Genomic DNA, 18,949 nt, shown 5'->3' with positions numbered 1-18,949 from the left:
TCTATAAGACTCACTTTTTCCCTCTTAAAAAGTAAGCGGATATGTGTGTGCGTCTTATGGAGCGAATGCAGGCTGCGCAGCTATCCCAGAAGCCAGAACAGCAAGAAGGATTGCTGCTTTCACTGCGCAGCGATCCCTCTTGCTGTTCTGGCTTCTGAGATCCAGAATATTTTTTTTCTTGTTTTCCTCCTCCAAAAACTAGGTGCGTCTTGTGGTCTGCTGCGTCTTATACAGCGAAAAATACGGTATATAATGCTGCCAAACTCTGAATTGGTGATATGGCATAACAAATGCTGGCGATCTATGAAACTTCACCGCAGTGCTTTGCCTCATCCATGCCCGCAACCTCGCCTGTAGTTGAAAATAAGCATGCACATGCACCTATAGTCTTCTCTCGCTCACTCACAATAATGCTGATATTGATGCTTAATTTATTGGCTGTTTCCTGAACATGGAATAGTCTCATGAGAAATCTGTCCCAGGTTCCTTGAGGATAAGCTGGCTGAGGGTCTTCCTTGCAAGTAGATTGATTTCCAGGAGAGCAGTCTTTTGTAGGTGAGGAAAAGGTGACTTGGCAATCCACGGCAGCGTCATTCCTACTTGGGGAATGCTGTCAACATCCACTTCTCCTACATGCTGAGTCCTGGCCATTTCCTACACCCAAGCCTTTCTTCTCTTGGCCTCCTAAAAATAGCACCTGTTCTTTGCTGTCAAGGGGTATGATAGGTGCATTTCGTTTTCTTTGGGGAATTTTAAGAGTGAACTTGAGCGGAGATGGGGAATGTAGCACAGGTCATGATTTTGGCAGACATATGACTCCTCAGTTATCTCCCTGTTTTAGTACATTAGGAACTTCCTAGTACTTCTGAAGCTCAACATCAAAAAAAACCTCCTTTGCCTCCTGGCAAATAGAAGGGGAAGAAATGGAGGCAGTGAGAGATTTTACTTTCTTGGGCTCCATGATCACTGCAGATGGTGACAGCAGCCGCGAAATTAAAAGACGCCTGCTTCTTGGGAGAAAAGCAATGAGAAACCTAGACAGCATCTTAAAAAGCAGAGACATCACCTTGCCAACAAAGGTCCGTATAGTTAAAGCTATGGTTTTCCCAGTAGTGATGTATGGAAGTGAGAGCTGGACCATAAAGAAGGCCGATAGCTGAAGAATTGATGCTTTTGAATTATGGTCTGGAGGAGACTCTTGAGAGTCCCATGGACTGCAAGAAGATCAAACCTCTTCATTCTGAAGGAAATCAGCCCTGAGTGCTCACTGGAAGGACAGATCCTGAAGCTGAGGCTCCAGTACTTTGGCCACCTCATGAGAAGAGAAGACTCCCTGGAAAAGACCCTGATGTTGGGAAAGATGGAGGGCACAAGGAGAAGGGGACGACAGAGGACGAGATGGCTGGACAGCATTCTTGAAGCTACCAGCATGAGTTTGACCAAACTGCGGGAAGCAGTGGAAGACAGAAGTGCCTGGCGTGCTCTGCTCCATGGGGTCACGAAGAGTCGGACACGACTAAACAACAACAACAATAGTACTTCTAGAACTTCCGTCCTAGGGAACGAAACAATTCCCATACGGGGAAAGGATGCAACATTTGGTGGTGTTGTTGTTATGTTAGTTTAGAGAAAAGGCAAGTAAGAAGCAACAGGACTGAACTGCATCGCATGATGCATGATACAGAGAAAGCGGATGAAGATAAGTTCCCCCACCATAACACTGGAACTTAGGAACATCTGGTGAAGCTGAATGTTGAAAGATTCAGGTTGGGCAAACTGCCCACAGGAGGAAGTGGTGGCTGGCCACCAACTTGGATGGCTTTAAAAGAGGATTAGACAAATGTGGAGGATGAGGCTGTTGGCTGTGTTCTGTGTGCTTCTTAATACCAGTTGCTGGAAACCGCAGGAGACGAGGGTTGCTGCTGGACCTGCTTTCCATAGGCATCTCTGCTTAAGCAACAGGACTCCTCCCTTCCCCTTCTGTGAGCCTTGCACATCCCAGATCGGCTCCAGAGGGTTGAGAGAACCCCCAGAACAGATTTAGAGTGCATGCGGTACGCGGAGAGGGGGTTAAACTTTCATTGTGCAAGGAGGAATCCTTGCTCTGATGGAATGTTTGCCGTAGCGCTAGGCTGAATTCGACCCTACAAGAACAGGACGCTGGGCTGGATGGGGCACTGGCCTGGACCAGCAGGCGCTTCCTATGTTCGTTCTTCTATCTGGGATGCATCTGTTTGTTAAGAATATGGCATCTTTTTTTTGGGTATAAGTTTTATTGAAAATTTAAACAAAATATATTATCCAAAAACATGTCATCCTTAATCCCCCCCCCCCCGTTTTGTTGCGTCTTCAAATACTTTGTAAAGGGTTCCCATTCATCTTTGAAGTCACAATTATCCTTGTCCCGTAGCTTATGTGTCAATTTTGCCAGTTCTGTATAGTCCATCAATTTTTCTTGCCATGATTCTTTAGTTGGGGTTTCTTCAGTCTTCCATCCTTGTGCTACCAGAACTCTCGCGGCCGTTGTCGCATACATGAAGATGTTTTTCAGCTTTTTTGGCAGGTCTTTCCCTACGATCCCTAACAAAAATGCTTCAGGTTTTTTAACAAATGTTAGATGGAACATTTTCTTCAATTCATTGTATATTATTTCCCCAAAATTTTTAATTACCTTACAATCCCACCACATATGATAAAATGTTCCCTCCTTTTCCTTACACTTCCAACATATATTTGAACTAGTTTTGTACATTTCCCCTAACTGCACTGGTGTCATATACCATCTGTACATCAACGTCATATATTTCTACTTCAACAGGGAACAGTCTGTAAATTTTAAATCAGTTTTCCATAATTTTTCCCAACCTTCCATCATGATGTTGTGCCCTACATCTTGTGCCCATTTAATCATGACTGATTTTACCTCTTCATCTTTCATCTCCCATTCTAATAGTATGCTGTATGTGGTTTTCAGTAATTTCACTTTCCCTTCAATCACTTCCAAAGAATATGGCATCTTAATCCGCATTGTTCTTCCTCCCGCTCTCTCCTTTTTCCGCAGACAATCAGGTTTAAATCATACCTGTTGAGCATGGGCATAGCTAATCCAGTCACCAGGGAAACACATGGATCCGGAACACATTTCCATATGCAACTGGCAAAGCAATTAGCTGGCATTTTACAGGCACCTTTAGAGGTAAGGCACTTGAGAATCTTAATTTATTTCATATTTACAATGCATATTTTATATTTCTGTGCATATTTACTTTGGACTAAGTATGTAGGCATAGGATTGTAGCCATAACACACTTGATCAAAATTATGTCCAGTTAGTAGATTAATCAGGGGCACATTTTAAATCTTTGGGGAATTAAAAGGACTGTGTTAGAAGGGCACTCTAGTAGGCAACTCACACGCACATCCAGTTTTAAAAAACAACACAAAACAAAGTTGGCATTTCTTTTAGTTAGCATTCCAAACTAGCAGATCTTGCATTTCACAATGAAATTTCCACAACTTTTTTTAGCAGTAAGAGCCACAGGCAACAGAGGCTGACAATGCATAGAAGCAGACATTTATGTGCTGTGCTGTGCTGTGCGTGCAATTTCTCAGCCTCATCTAACATGATTGTGCATGCACAGCCTTATTTTTAAAAATAAAAATCCACCTCATCAGCTGTTTTGAGAGGAGGAATGAGGGATGGAAACAGTCCCATTTCCTCACCATATGGTGATCAACAGGAGTTTAGGTTTTTAACAGTAGGGGCTGAGCACATGTAGCCCTGGCGTCTCTGTACATGCTCTGTTGGATCAGAACTATTGCTAATACAGTGGTGCCTCGCAAGACGAAATTAATTCATTCCGCAAGTTTTTTCTTCTTGCGAGTTTTTCCTCTTGCGAAGCACCGTTTCCCATAGGAATGCATTGAAAATCAATCATTGTGTTCCTATGGAAACCGCCTTCAGACCAGGTCCGGGGACAGTCTGTCCCCCAACCTCTTCTGAAGGCTGGGGGGGGGGGGACAAGGGCTTTTCTTCCCACCGCCAGCCTTCAGAAGGCTGTTCTGAAGGCTGGCGGTGGGAAGAAAAGCCCTTCTCCCCACCTCCCACCCCGCAAGCTCCGGGGACAGGAGGGCTTTCCTCCCGACTGCCAGCATTTTAAAAGCCCCCAGGACAGCGGAGACTTCTCCGCTGTCCCGGGGGCTTTTAAAATGCTGGCGGGCGGCAGCGAAGCATTTGCTGCCGCCCGCCAGCATTTTCAGATCGCCCGGGACAGCGGAGAAGTCTCCGCTTTCCCGGGAATGCAGGCGGGGGGAGCAAAGACTTTTGCCCCCCGCCGGCCTTCAGAAGAGGTCCAGGACCTCTTCTGAAGGCCGGCGGTGGGCCAAAGTCTTTGCTCCCCCCCGCCTGCCTTCAAAAGCCGTCGGGATAGCGGAGAAACGCGCTGCGCTTCTCCGCTATCCCAGGAAGGCAGGCGGGGGGGGAGCAAAGACTTTTGCCCCCCGCCGGCCTTCAGAAGAGGTCCAGGACCTCTTCTGAAGGCCGGCGGAGATTTCCCTATGGGCTTTCTTCTTGCGAAGCAAGCCCATAGGGAAATTCGTTTTGCGAAGCACCTCCAAAACGGAAAACTCTTTCGTCTTGCGAGTTTTTCGTTTTGCGAGGCGTTCGTCTTGCGAGGCACCACTGTATGCTTCTTTAAAATGTGGACTTTCTTCAGTGGTGATACTCCTTTGTGAGCAGATTTAAACAATAGGTGCCACAGTATAATTTTTCAATCCAGTGATAAAGATGTATAATGGATATTGAAGGAGAACTGGGAAATTGCTCAGAAGCTACATTATTTGCCTTTGTTACCACTGCCAAGTACACAGGAGATCCACACTGGCAGTGTTTGTACATCGCCTTAAATCATGGTAATCTTAACTATGGCTGAAAGGGGAAAAGGCAGCGTGCTGTTGCACAGGGTGAAAAATCACAGGAACTTCACTCCTCCCCTCCTTCTACCATGCTGCTGGGAACTAAGCCATGATTTGGTTTTGTCCAAACCCGGGCTCCTAGCTTGGCTTTCTCCAAACAAACCACAAGTTGTAAGCAAGATTCTTGACTTAACATCCATCATTTGTTTAGGCAAAGCTAACCACAAATCTGGGTTTGGATGTGATGCTTAGCGGCACAGCAGCAGCAAGAAGGAATAAAGCATCTGTGATTTTTCACTCCATGCACATTGGCTTAACTATTGTTTGAAAGTAAGATACGAAGCAGACCCTTGAATCACTGGAGCAGTGTCAAATAGAAAAAGAAGATGACCTTTTAGAAACTACTGACAAATTTCCAGGACTATGTTTACTGCAGCTTCTGTGCCATTTGCATTTCCAGATACAGTGGTACCTCGGGTTAAGTACTTAATTCGTTCCGGAGGTCCGTACTTAACCTGAAACTGTTCTTAACCTGAAGCACCACTTTAGCTAATGGGGCCTCCTGCTGCCGCCACGCTTCCAGAGCACAATTTCTGTTCTTATCCTGAAGCAAAGTTCTTAACCTGAAGCACTATTTCTGGGTTAGCGTAGTCTTTAACCTGAAGCGTATGTAATAATAATAATAATAATAATAATAATAATAATAATAATAATAATAATTTATTATTTGTACCCCGCCCATCTGGCTGGGTTTTCCCAGCCACTCTGGGCGGCTTCCACAGAGACCAAAAATACACTAAAATGTGACCTGAAGCGTATGTAACCCGAGGTACCACTGTATGTTTTCTGCTTGGGCATGTTGATGTTGTCAACTAGCCAGTCATATTTTCTTAGAGACAGCAGGCCGGATGTTCTAAATTGGTTCTCTCTTACCAACTGATATTGTGTCCACAGGAGCGGGGAGGAATAATGTCACTCACAGAGGTTTATTGCTTGGTGAATCGTGCTCGAGGCTTGGAGGTGAGGAACAATGACCTTGCTGCATTTCCTCAAAAGTTGGCTTGATCAACTTAATGCTTCTCCAAGTAGCCAAAACTGAAATAATGTTGTTTCTGTAGGAGATGGGGAAATATTTCTTCCCTTTGGTGTCTTGCTGTTCCCCTTTTCTTTAAAAGAACATTATAAAAATAGTGCTAACAAGACAGGATCATTTTCCAGAGTAAATTCCATCCAATAATGTGCTACAGAACAATGAAGTGGGGATGTCTTGAAGGCATTAAGGCGTGGGCGGGCGTACTTTTGACCTTCCAGATGTTCTTGGACTCCAGCTCCCATCACCTCTAGCCAGGATGGCTAATGATCAGGGATTATGGGAGTTCCAGCAACATCTGGAGGTCGACTGGACCTTGCATTGAGTTCCCAAGATTCCATGGTGAAGCACTGGACAGTTTTTAGTATTTTTGAAATAAAATGAAGGCTTGTAAAATACCTGAAGCGCAGTTACGTTCTGAGGGCACGGAGATGGATGTCAATAAATTTTTAAAAATATGCGGAGCGAGTGAGCAAAACAGATTGGGAAGAGAAGATTTAAAAGTTTTGCTATTCGCATAGCTGAAGCCTGTTGCATGAGAGCCAGAAGTACTGTCAGCTTTATTTCTTGCAGACTGACTAGCATGAAAGTGCCAAAAGGAATACTTTCTGAATTGCACAGATGTCTTGCATTGCAGAGCAGCCAGATAAGTCCACAGAGAGCGAGAGCAGTCTATTCCAACTATTATGCATTTCAGATTACGAGACCTACAAGACTAGCACATAATACGCAACTTGGCTTGAAACATAAGCTAAATAGCATTCGGTGTGTTCTGCCATCACTGCAGTAAAACTTGGGTTTCTTTGATTTGAGCTCAACAGACTGGTGACTGTTTAGGCCAGTAGTGAGGAACATGTGGCCCTTCAGTTGCTGTTGGACTACAATTCCCATCATCCCTATCTGTTGGCCATGTTTACTAGGAGCAATGGGAGTTGTAGTTGAGCAGCGTTTGGAGGGTCACAGGTTTCCCATGCTTGGTGTGTGCTATGAGGTCACTGGTATTTGTCATGTAACAGAATGCCAGCAAAACATTGAAACCAAATAAATGTGTGTGTCAGCGCTGCCCAAGGTCCCAGCTCACACAAGACCAACGCTGCTTCTTCCTCAAGTAAAAAAGTCTTTATTGAAGTTCAGTTTCATTTCCAGACGCGCAGCGCGCAACGCTACGTCTATGCCTCAGACCGTAGAAGTCCCATCTGAATCTCCTCCCCCCTGACACCAGCTTAAGATTCTAGCCTTACTCCACCTCTTCCTCTGTTCCTTCCTTCTCTGGGCCCTCCTGCTAGTCGGAGTCTCAGCCTTCCTAGACTCCTCTGACACTGAGTCCCCTGACTCTTCCCCCTCCCTCCTTCGGGCTTTTGGACCTGGCTCCCAATCCGGGTTTTCTGCTGTCCACATTTCTGCTCCTCCACATTTGAACTTGGCGCGCGCGCGCAGCCTCCCACTTTCCTTCTGACCGTTACACTGGTGTCACTGCTCCCTCTTTCGGGGAGGCTAGCTGAACCTGGCCTTCCCTCCGTTTCCCCACTCCCCGATGGGGGCGTGGTTACCCCTGACTCATCTTCTCTCCCCGCTGGAGGAGAAGCTGGTCCTGACTCATGTGACTCTTCCCCCCCACTGTGCTCTGGTGGGGGAACTGGTCCTGATCCTCCGCTACTCCTTTGGGACTCCCCTCTGGTCCCTTGTTTATGGAACGTCCCCCCTGGGACTCCCCTCGCCCTTACCATAGGCGCCCCCTCCTGGGAATCTTCTGATTCGCTGGAGAAGCTCATGGAATCTCTCGGGCCACTGTCATATTCCCCTACGCTCCCCTCTGATTCCTCTCCTCCGCTCTCTATTTGCTCTCTCCCCTGCTCTTCTGCTCCTGAGCCTCTGACAGTGTGTTTCAAATTATATGGGGCCTTTGTCCTATGAGACTACTATACTCCTTTCCTAATGTGTAGTTTGACTCGGAGACAATTCCTATGACTGTATTTTCAGGTGTAAATATCCACATGAGTAACGTATGAACCACTCCTACACGTGTGGTTACCTTCATTATTTCTTAGGATTTACCTATTCTTGTTTAAAGGAGGAGTAGGGATTGTTAATACATGTAAGCACTATTCATATTTGAATTGACACTGATGTATTTTACTGCTTCTGTATTCACACCACAATGCAAAAAAAAAAAAGTGTTCTAGGAGGCAACTGTGAGAATAAGACATGCTTGCAATGTGATTAACGTAACTGAGTTCTCACCCCCTTAGCTGCTCTCGCCTGAAGATCTAGTAAATGCGTGTAAGATGTTGGAAGCACTAAAATTACCTCTCAGGTGAGAATCTTTAGAATTTAATTCTAACTCATCTTTTCCCTGTCCCCCAGAAATGGTATGATGGGGCTTATTCCCCCATCCTCCTTCCAATATGCAGACTTTAGAATCAAGAAGTAGCACGAAGCAACCAGGCACATGGCTGCAGTTATGCTGTCTTCTTTCAAATGCCCTCTTAGGGTTTGAAGTTTGCCTCGTCCTTACCAACTGATTTTTTGAAAAACCCAGCAGGTTTATGTGAGCTGTAGTTGTCAAGTAGTATGGGCGCATATCTACATTTCTGAAGGTCATGGTGTTAAGTCTTCTTGCCACCTGATGATGGTGATGATGATGATAATGATAATAATAGATTATTTATACCCTGCCCATCTGACTAGGTTTCCCCAATCACTCTGAGTGGCTCCCAGCAAAATACAGTGGTACCTTGGTTTGCATACGTCTTGGTTTGCATACATTTTGGATTACGTCAAACCCAGAAGTGTGTGTCCCAGTTTGCAACCTTTTTTTGGATTACAACCCTTTGGGGGGGGGGGATGACGAACAAATTTTTTTGGGAGGCCCCATTGGTGAAAGCGCGCCTTGCGTTACCACCTGTTTTGGTTTACAAACAGACTTCTGGAACAGATTATGGTTGTAAACCAAGGTAAAAGGTAAAGGTACCCCTGCCCGTACGGGCCAGTCTTGACAGACTCTAGGGTTGTGCACTCATCTCACTCTATAGGCCGGGAGCCAGCGCTGTCCGCAGACACTTCCGGGTCACGTGGCCAGCGTGACAAAGCTACCCTGGCGAGGCAGAGCCGCACACGGAAACGCCGTTTACCTTCCCGCTAGTAAGCGGTCCCTATTTATCTACTTGCACCCGGGGGTGCTTTCGAACTGCTAGGTTGGCAGGCGCTGGGACCGAGCAATGGGAGCGCACCCCGCCGCGGGGATTCGAACCGCCGACCATGCGATCGGCAAGTCCTAGGAGCTGAGGTTTTACCCACAGCGCCACCCGCGTCCCAAGGTACCACTGTAGTAAAAACCACGATGAAACATCAAACATTAAAAGCTTCCCTAAACAGGGCTGCCTTCAGATGTCTTCTAAAGGTCAGATAGTTGTTTATTTCCTTGACATCTGATGGAAGGGCGTTCCACAGCGCGGGTGCCACTACCGAGAAGGCCCTATTCAGCAGTGAATGGGGACCTGATTCAAAGGAAATAGTTGACAGCGCTGCTTCCTTGCATACTCAGGATTGCAGAAACCACACCAGGCTAGAGTATCAGTTTTTTACTACCTTGCTCTTATATCTTTTAAACAGTATCCTGAGGAAGGGAGTGGGTCTCATGCACACTGTACATTTAAAGCACATTACTTCCCCAAAGAATCTGTAATTTTTAAGGGTGCTGGGAATTGGAGGAATGTGAGCGGTGAACTACGGTGGTGGTGGTTTATTAAATTTCTTTACTGCCCTTCATCCGAAGATCACAGTTTACACCTCCCAGCATTCTTTGGGGGGGAGCAATGTGCTTTAAATGTATTGTAGTTTTAGGTGTGGGGGATCTGGAATGAAAGTCCTCACGGCTCTTTGTGCTATGGGGACAGATGGGGCAAGGAGTCTTAGGAGGCCTCCTTAAGCCACAGGATGGTGAAAGGAAGTAGGACAATGAAAAGCAGGATGGAGATATGAAGAAGAAAAGGAAAAAACAGAATTGAGACTATGCGCCTTTTGAAAGAAAGGAAGTTGGCAAGATTGTGGAGAAACCTGCCCGTTGAGAATTCTTCTTTCTTAACCTCCTTGTGACCTGGAAATGCTAAGGGACAAGAAGGGCCCATAAAGCACTGGGGAGAGCCATAAATGGGACTAAATTTTACTTATCAATTTGAGCTAATCAACCAATTCTTTGGCTACAGGCTTCTAGTTAAGGTTTGTGTTTTTTCTCGTCTCGAGTTTAGGCTGCGTATATTTGACAGCGGCGTTATGGTGATTGAGCTGCAGTCCCACAATGAAGAGGAGATGGTGGCTTCTGCCTTAGAGACAGTATGTAAACACTTTATTTTCTCAAGCAATCTGTTAAAGAAAAAGTGATGCTTTCTGTTGTTGTCGCCAAGCTTCAAATCTATGTCCTGTTTCCTTTTGTAAATCACACATGCACAGAGACCCACACGTTTTTACATGTCAGAAGAATAGACACCCAACTGCTTCAAGCTCAGCATAGCTGGATACAGTCAAGACAGATCTCTTGCCTCTGTATTCCCATTGCCTGACTCTTTGCAAAAGATGGGTAGTTTTCTGCAGTATTTGTCCCTTGTTCCTGATGTATATTTTGCTCCAGGAGGCTTAGTTTGGTCAGAATCAAGTGTACACTTCCAGATACATTTGCTAGATACATTTGTTGTTGTTTAGTCGTTTAGTTGTGTCCGACTCTTCGTGACCCCATGGACCAGAGCACGCCAGGCACTCCTGTCTTCCACTGCCTCCCGCAGTTTGGTCAAACTCATGCTGGTAGCTTCAAGAACGCTGTCCAGCCATCTCGTCCTCTGTCCTCCCCTTCTCCTTGTGCCCTCCATTTCTCCCAACATCAGGGTCTTTTCCAGGGAGTCTTCTCTTCTCATGAGGTGGCCAAAGTATTGGAGCCTCAGCTTCAGGATCTGTCCTTCCAGTGAGCACTCAGGGCTGATTTCCTTCAGAGTGGAGAGGTTTGATCTTCTTGCAGCCCATGGGACTCTCAAGAGTCTCCTCCAGCACCATAATTCAAAAGCATCAATTCTTCGGCAGTCAGCCTTCTTTATGGTCCAGCTCTCACTTCCATACATCACTACTGGGAAAACCATGGCTTTGACTATACGGACCTTTGTCGGCAAGGTGATGTCTCTGCTAGATACATTACTGCTGGTTAATGAGCCACCATAGCTGCTAGAGGGCTGTGAATATTTGTGTCCCCATGACTCGTCTCCCCATGTACTATATGAAACCAAAGAGGCACATTGTTTGCCAGATGTGATTCCGCCCCGCCCCCCAGCTCTCCTACCCTACTAAACTGTGTTGATCCTGTCCCACCAAACTCCATGTCTGCTCCCTTTCCCAGCCAGACAGCTGCCAAAAGGGGCAAGAGGCTGCAAAACCCCAGCACCTCCCTTTTATGTCAACCCCTACGTTGAGCAGGGGTTGGACAGAATGGCCTCCCAATACCCTTGCCAGTTCTGTGATTCTGGTGTCAAAACAAGTGTGCCTGTGCATATAAAGAGTATAGGATACGGTACATGTGTTCTCACCCTGCAGCCACGACTGCTTGTGCATCTTTGCTGGTGGAATGGCTCTGCAAGCATGCTGAAAAAGTTCTGCTGGGATATCTGTCGCAGGAGCAGGCTATCTTACCTTCCTCCAGTGGCGTAATAATAATAATAATAATATTTTTTATTTATACCCCGCCCTCCCCAGCCAAGGCTGGGCTCAGGGTGGCTAACAAGCAATAATAAAAAGAAGTTGAATGAATACAACTTATAAACAAGATTAAAATACAACAATTAAAATATTGAAATATTAAAATGCAACCTCATCACAGGAGGAGAAAGGAAAAAGAAAAAAGAGAGGGAGGGAATCAAATTGGCTCCAAGCCAAAGGCCAGGCGGAACAACTCTGTCTTACAGGCCCTGCGGAAAGAAATCAGATCCTGCAGGGCCCTGGTCTCATGAGGCAGAGCGTTCCACCAGGCCAGAGCCAGTGTTGAAAAGGCCCTGGCTCTGGTTGAGGCTAATCTAACTTCCTTAGGGCCCAGGACCACTAGGGTGTTGCTATTTATGGACCTTGAGGCTCTCCGTGGGGCATACCGGGAGTAGGGCTTCTGCTGAATTCTACGAACTTTCAGCAGAAGATTTCCAGTGCAGGTTTTTACCCGAAGTTTCTTAAATCCTAACTAAATGTTTGCTAAGCAGGAAAGACCTGGTATTTGACCTGCAGGTTAGGGACGCATGCCTGCTTCAAAGGACTTCCTGTTACTGGAGTGGAGGGGCGGAACTGAAAAAAATGACTGCTGCTTCACAAGTTGTGAAGACGAATTGTTCCATCACATTTTCTGTAAAGAGCTATGGCTCGTTGTATATGAGGTTATGCTACCTTTCATCTTGCCACAAACCCGAGAAGTGGGTTAAGGTGAGAGATGGTGACTTTCTCAGGGCCACGAAGAGATCATCATAGCCAAACAAGGATTTGAATCCAGGGCTCCTTAATCAAAATCCAGCACTCTCCATCCCTTTGTCATTTAGCAGATACTAAATGTGCAAAACCAGGCACAGTGTTCCTTATAACGTGTGAGATCTGTATCTGTCTTTGGGACAGTGTATAATTGGAACCACAGTTGTACTGGATCACAATACCATGGATGCACAGTTTACACTTATTTTAAAAGGGGGGGAGAGAGAGAGAGAGAGACCATCACGACTCTTACATATTACAGATTATATGCCATGTACAGACCTCTCTACCTGTTGAAGTGTGTGTGCATGTGTATGTATAATTGTCTTAAGTTAAGGATAAATTTGTGAGGTTGCAAAACTATTGTGTCAGTCACATCTTTTGAAACACGATGAAAAGAAAGCATTTAAGCTACCATATTTTTCGCCCTATAGGACGCACTTTTCCCCCTCCAAAAATGAAGGGGAAATCTGTGTGCGTCCTATGGGGCGAATGCAGGTTTTCGCTGAAGCTTGGAGAGTGAGAGGGGTCAGTACGCACCGACCCCGCTCGCTCTCCAGGCTTCAGGAAGCTATCAGCAAGCCTGGGGAGCCTGCGGGAGTTCCTGCAGGGCTCCCTAGGCTGCGGATAGCACCTGCTGCCCGGATTGCGGGGCGAGCTAAAGCAGAGCGCCCCACGCTTTGGGCAGACATCCGCAGCGTGGGGAGCCCTGCGGGAGTTCCCGCATGGCTCCCTAGGCTGCAGATAGCAGCCTGCTGCCGGGAGCGGGGGGCGTGCTGAAGCAGAGCGCCCCGCGCTTCAGGCAGATATCCGCAGCCTGCTGCCCGGAGCGTGGGGTGCGCTGAAGCCGCGGCTGGGGGGGGGGAAATAATTTTTTTTCTTTATTTCCCCCCCCAAAAAAACTAGGTGCGTACTATGGGCCGGTGCGTCCTATAGGGCGAAAAATACGGTATGTCTACTTCTTGGTTATTTTTGTAGGGAAGATCAATCCAATTAACACATAAATAGCTAATAGTATTTGAACTTCAATGAACATTAAATTAACACAAAATGTTATGTAAATAAGTTTACAAATAGTATGTTGGTCACTGTGGAATTACCCATGCAAAGCTTTTATTTTACAATTTTTGTCCTTTAGGTCTCTGAAAAGGGATCTCTTACAGCAGAAGAGTTTGCAAAGCTCGTGGGAATGTCTGTACTTTTAGCTAAAGAAAGGTAAACTAATAAACAACAAATTTTCCTTCATTTTTAATAGCTCAAGACATCTATTAAAAATAACACAAGTACTTCTTTTTCTTTTTCTAGGCTGCTTCTAGCTGAAAAGATGGGGCAGCTTTGCAGAGATGATTCTGTAGAAGGCTTGAGATTCTACCCAAATTTATTTCTCACACAGAGTTAATGATAGGTTAGCTCTCTCTTCCCCTCCGTTCAAATATGCTTGCTACATGTAGGCTGGACCAAAAGAAGCCAAATGATCTACCTTGTGCCCAGCTGACCTTGTGATGGTGCACAAACATTTCCTGAGGTGGCGGTGGGCCCTATGTGGAAAGAGGAAGAAAGGGGAACATAAAAGTGTGCATAAATTATGTTATGTTACAACTGTGTGCAGGTCGTGTGGGATAATTAATGCAGAGGACTAATTTGAAACTTTTTTCTTAAGAGGACAGATTTGATACACTAGAAATATTGTGCTGTTAAATTACAGAGGAAGGCAGTTAAGTGATTCAGGAAAGGTGGGGATGTTATTGTGACCTACTTGCAAGAGTAGACAGAGCACAAAACGTGCTGTTTGCTTAGTACATTTTCCCCTATTCCATTTTGACTATGGACTTTGTATCTACAACTCCAAAGCAATTATGTTTTCGGTAGTGTTAGAAGAAGATCACTGGTGTGAACGAAACACGATTCAGAGCGTGTTTGCCCTTTCCAGTTACTACTGAATAATTCAGTTTGAAAGTGCCTACATTTCAGGGGGGAAATCTTCCTGGGTATGTTTGCCTATAAACTTTTTTCAGAGGAAGGATTAATCTGTATTATAAAAAACATAGACACCAGCATGTTGCTTTGTGCTGAATGTTAAGACAATAAGCATTGTGAACTCAGATTTCCTTCCTTTCATTCTTTGATTCTCAACTCCATGATATTGCTATTTTTGTCTTCTTTTGCCTAGCTATGAGGAATTCTGCCAGCTATTCTGCCAGCTGCCTTTTTAAAATACTCTTTCTTTAAAAAACAGTCATTCATTTGAGCACCAATTCTCTATCAGGGTGGAAGTTATCACTGCGTCGGTGTCTATGAAAGCCAAACCCATTTTAATAGGGAGAATTCCTTAGCGTCATATGTGATGTGTTCTTACACCATTATTATGTTTTACCAAATACCAGTAATCCTATTGGAGTTGTGTGTTTGCTTTGTGTTCTGGAAGATGTGTCATTATAATGTCTGATATGAATAGATATTTTAAGTACAGCTGCAATATTTAGTTTATTAATTGGCTAGATTGGCTGATTAAAAACCTTTTGATCAACCAAAAAGTTGTCTTATATTCATTTATCAACATAAGAAAGAATCCCCAGAAAAACTCAGCTGAACCAGAGGCAGAATAATAATCAGGGGGTTGAACTCTGGCCCCAATCACTAAGGACACGCTGCTGTTTGTGTGAACAGAGCACACACTTTCATCTTCTTATCCAGGACAAGAACCATACAAATGACTGATCCCACCCCTCTTTAAAAGTTAAGCGGGGGGTGTGTGTGTCAAGTGTTGGGACATCGTAGTTACTCTTTCGTCATGTACCTTAGAGCTCTGTTGTAGGCTTATGAATCATGTCCCCTGTAAAGGAAAAAGGTAAAGGACCCCTGGGCGGTTAAGTCCAGCCAAAGGCGACACGGGTGTGGCGCTCATCTAACTTTTCAAGCCAAGGGAGCCGGCGTTTGTCCACAGACAGCTTTCCATTTCCCCTGTACCTTGACCTAATGCCTAGACCGTGTGCTGATGTCTTCAAGAAAACACATGGTTTTCCTGGAATTAAGAGTCTCAGTACTGTGTCCCGAGAGTAGGAATCGGAACATTCACCGACTTAAAAACACAGGTTCCATGCTTCTTCCTCTTCAAAACTATTTTAATCACATACACACTTAATACAGGCATACTTGTTCAACTAACTTAAAAAAATTAATTGGTTAACAGTCTTTGGCTGTTAATGTATACACAATTTCCTCTGAGCAAGGTTCGTTGAATACGGTGAACCTCATTATTAGATCAACATGCATAGGATTGAATGCCATAGAATACAATTTGTAATGTAATAAAAGAAGCAATAAAAACACAATATGAATACTTTAATGTGATGGATGTGCCATCTCCTTTCTTCAGCCATAAATCCACAGACAGACCACTGATCTTACTATATTATTGTTAAATGGACAGATAAAACAATTTGTTAGAAGTTAGTCCTGAAATATATTTGCCGTATAATATTGTGAATCACCAACAGGTAGATCCCACCACTGTTTCCCCATTGTTAAAGCTTTCTATTAAGGGCTTTTGACTAATTGGTATGGAAAAACTATTTTGTGTAACAGGCATTGGTACTACATCTTTTTAAATAGGGTGTTTTGTCACTGTTTCCTTCAAGAAACTGCTGGTTGGGGTTTTGAAAAGAACTCCAGACGCTACATAAATCAACAGCTTTTAGCATTCATGTTGGGGTGTGTGTGTGTCTATGACAGATACGGTAATCTCTCCCCAGTTCAGTAGTAGGAAAACGGAAGTCTTGGTTATGCGAGGCAAGACATGTAGCACACTTCACATGACCAAGCTGTGAGTGGAACAGTACTTCACACAATTTGACATGTGGTGCATTATTTCCCAAATTGGTGCCCTCCATATGTGTTGGACTCCAACTCCAACCAGGAGTGCCAACTTGAATAAAATATTGGGTGGCCCAGGTAAGCCCTGCCCTGCGTAACTGATCACATGATAAAAGTAAGGTTACCTTAACTTCCATCACAGAGCTTCAGTATGCTGATGACAACGCAGTGTGTGCACACACAGAGGATGACCTCCAAACCATCTTAAATATCTTTGCAGAAGCTTACGAAAAGCTTGGCCTATCACTCGACATCCAAAAAACCAAAGTGCTGCACCAACAAGTACAAAATAATCCCTCTGCAGCGCCACAAATCCAACTCAATGGTGTAACATTGGATAACTGCCCGTACCTGGGCAGTTATCTTTCCCCAAGGGCCAACATTGATGCCGAAATCCAGCATCGCCTGAGCTCTCACAGTGCAGCTTTCTCCTGAATTAAGTGCAGAGTGTTTGAGGACTGGGACATTTGCAGAGAAACCAAAATGCTTGTTTACAAAGTTATTTTACTGTGAACCTTACTGTATGCTTGTGAAACATGGGCCACTTATAAACATCAACTCCAACTCTTTGAAAGATTCCAGCAACGGTGTCTCTGAAAAAAATTACGTATCACTTGGGAAGACAGACAAACTAATGCCAGTGTACTGGAAAAAGCAAATATCACCAGTGTTGAAGCAATGATTCTTCAACTTCAACTTTGTTGGACTGGTCATGGTCGGATGCCTGATTATTGTCTTTTGCAGCAACTACAGTGGTACCTCGGGTTAAGTACTTAATTTGTTCCAGAGGTCTGTACTTAACCTGAAACTGTTCTTAACCTGAAGCACCACTTTAGCTAATGGGGTCTCCTGCTGCTGCCACGCCACCGGAGCACAATTTCTGTTCTCATCCTGAAGCAAAGTTCTTAACCTGAAGCACTATTTCTGGGTTAGCGGAGTCTGTAACCTGAAGCGTATGTAACCTGAAGTGTATGTAACCCGAGGTACCACTGTACTCTATTCCGAACTTCAAAATGGAAAGCGTAATGCTGGTAGTCAACAAAAGAGGGTCAAAGACTCTCTAAAGGCAATTCTTTAAAAATGCAGTATAAACACCGACAAGTGGGAAACACTGGCCTGCGAGCGCTCCAAATGGAGAACAGCCATTACCAAAGGTGTTGTGGACTTTGAAGATGCTCAAACTCAGGACAAAACATGCTAAGAAGAAGGCACACGTGGCAAACCCTCACTGTGATCAACTCCCGCCTGGAAACCAATGTCCTCACTGTGGAAGGACGTGTGGATCCAGAATTGGCCTCCACAGTCGTTTACGGACTCACTGTTAAGACCATGTTCAAGCAAGACAACGAACGAGGTGATCGCCAAAGGAGATGAAGATGTCACACACATCTGTATGGCAATGCCCATTACCTTGGCGACCCCTCATTTTTTGGGGAGGGGCGAAGGGACCTCTGCATAGCTGTCCACTTTCCCCTTTTCTTGCGAGGAATCCTATTCGGGGATCCCTATTCCCCTGTTCAGGGAAGTTTTTAATATTTAACGCTGTATTGTTTTTAATACTTGATTGGGAGCCGCCCAGAGTGGATGGGGAAACTCAGCCAGATGGGTGGGGTATAAATAATAAATTATTATTATTATTAGTAGTAGTAGTAGTAGTAGTATTACTAGTAGGGAAGTTCCTTTTAAAAAAGGGACACGTTGACAGCTATGATCTGGCCCTAGGAATAGGCTCCTATGACTTCAGCCACCACAGCCCTAATGCTTCTTGTATTAATTCTGCAGATGAGGCAATGCTGAGCATTTCTCTGTCGTCTCTCTTTCCCCTCACCGAGGGGGCGAGTTACAGAAAGGTAGCCGTGTTGGTTTGCCATAGTCAAAACAAAAAAAAAAAAAATTCCTTCCAGTAGCACCTTAAAGACCAACTAAGTGCATGCACACTTCTTCAGATACACTGAAACAGAAGTTGCCAGATCCCTCTATATAGTGAGAGGGTGGGGAGGGGTATTACTCAGAAGGGTGGTGGGAATGGGTGATTGGCAGATAGCTGTGATGAGCCTGTTGACGAACGACTGCAATAGGTCTTACAGGAAAAAGCAAGGGGTGAGAAGGTGAAAAATGGCTTTGTCATGTATAAGGAGATAAGAATCCAATGTCTTTGTTCAGACCAGGTCTCTCCATGGTTTTAAGTTTGGTAATGAGTTGCAATTCAGCAGCTTCTCTTTCCAGTCTATTTCTGAAATTCCTTTGTAGTAAAACAGCTACTTTGAGATCTTGTATAGAATGTCCTGGAAAGAGAAGCTGCTGAATTGCAACTCATTACCAAACTTAAAACCATGGAGAGACCTGGTCTGAACAAAGACATTGGATTCTTATCTCATTATACATGACAAAGCCATTTTTCACCTTCTCACCCCTTGCTTTTTCCTGTAAGACCTATTGCAGTCGTCAAGAGTCGTCAACAGGCTCATCACAGCTATCTGCCAATCACCCATTCCCACCACCCTTCTGAGTAATACCCCTCCCCACCCTCTCACTATATAGAGGGATCTGGCAACTTCTGTTTCAGTGTATCTGAAGAAGTGTGCA

General features: G+C 44.8%; 1 protein-coding gene across 3 annotated transcripts in view; it reads left to right on the top strand.

Moving 5' to 3' along the window:
• VPS36 (vacuolar protein sorting 36 homolog) overlaps positions 1–15,024 on the top strand; it is a 28,876-nt gene extending 13,852 nt beyond the window's left edge. For 2 of the 3 annotated variants that reach the window (XM_053380545.1, XM_053380548.1), the window contains 6 exons: positions 3,062–3,196; positions 5,869–5,934; positions 8,254–8,318; positions 10,252–10,336; positions 13,629–13,705; positions 13,796–15,024. In XM_053380545.1, the coding sequence (XP_053236520.1) occupies positions 3,062–3,196; positions 5,869–5,934; positions 8,254–8,318; positions 10,252–10,336; positions 13,629–13,705; positions 13,796–13,889 (522 nt within the window). In that variant the 3' untranslated portion in view covers positions 13,890–15,024. The remainder of the gene's footprint in view (positions 1–3,061; positions 3,197–5,868; positions 5,935–8,253; positions 8,319–10,251; positions 10,337–13,628; positions 13,706–13,795) is intronic. The other variant, XM_053380546.1, reaches the window with a different exon arrangement.
• Positions 15,025–18,949: the final 3,925 nt, after the last annotated feature.

Source organism: Podarcis raffonei, chromosome 3, assembly GCF_027172205.1.
Source record: "Podarcis raffonei isolate rPodRaf1 chromosome 3, rPodRaf1.pri, whole genome shotgun sequence".
Lineage (NCBI taxonomy): Eukaryota > Metazoa > Chordata > Lepidosauria > Squamata > Lacertidae > Podarcis > Podarcis raffonei.
The sequence above is the reverse complement of the archived record's forward strand: the minus strand, read 5'-3'. Positions and strand labels throughout refer to the sequence as shown.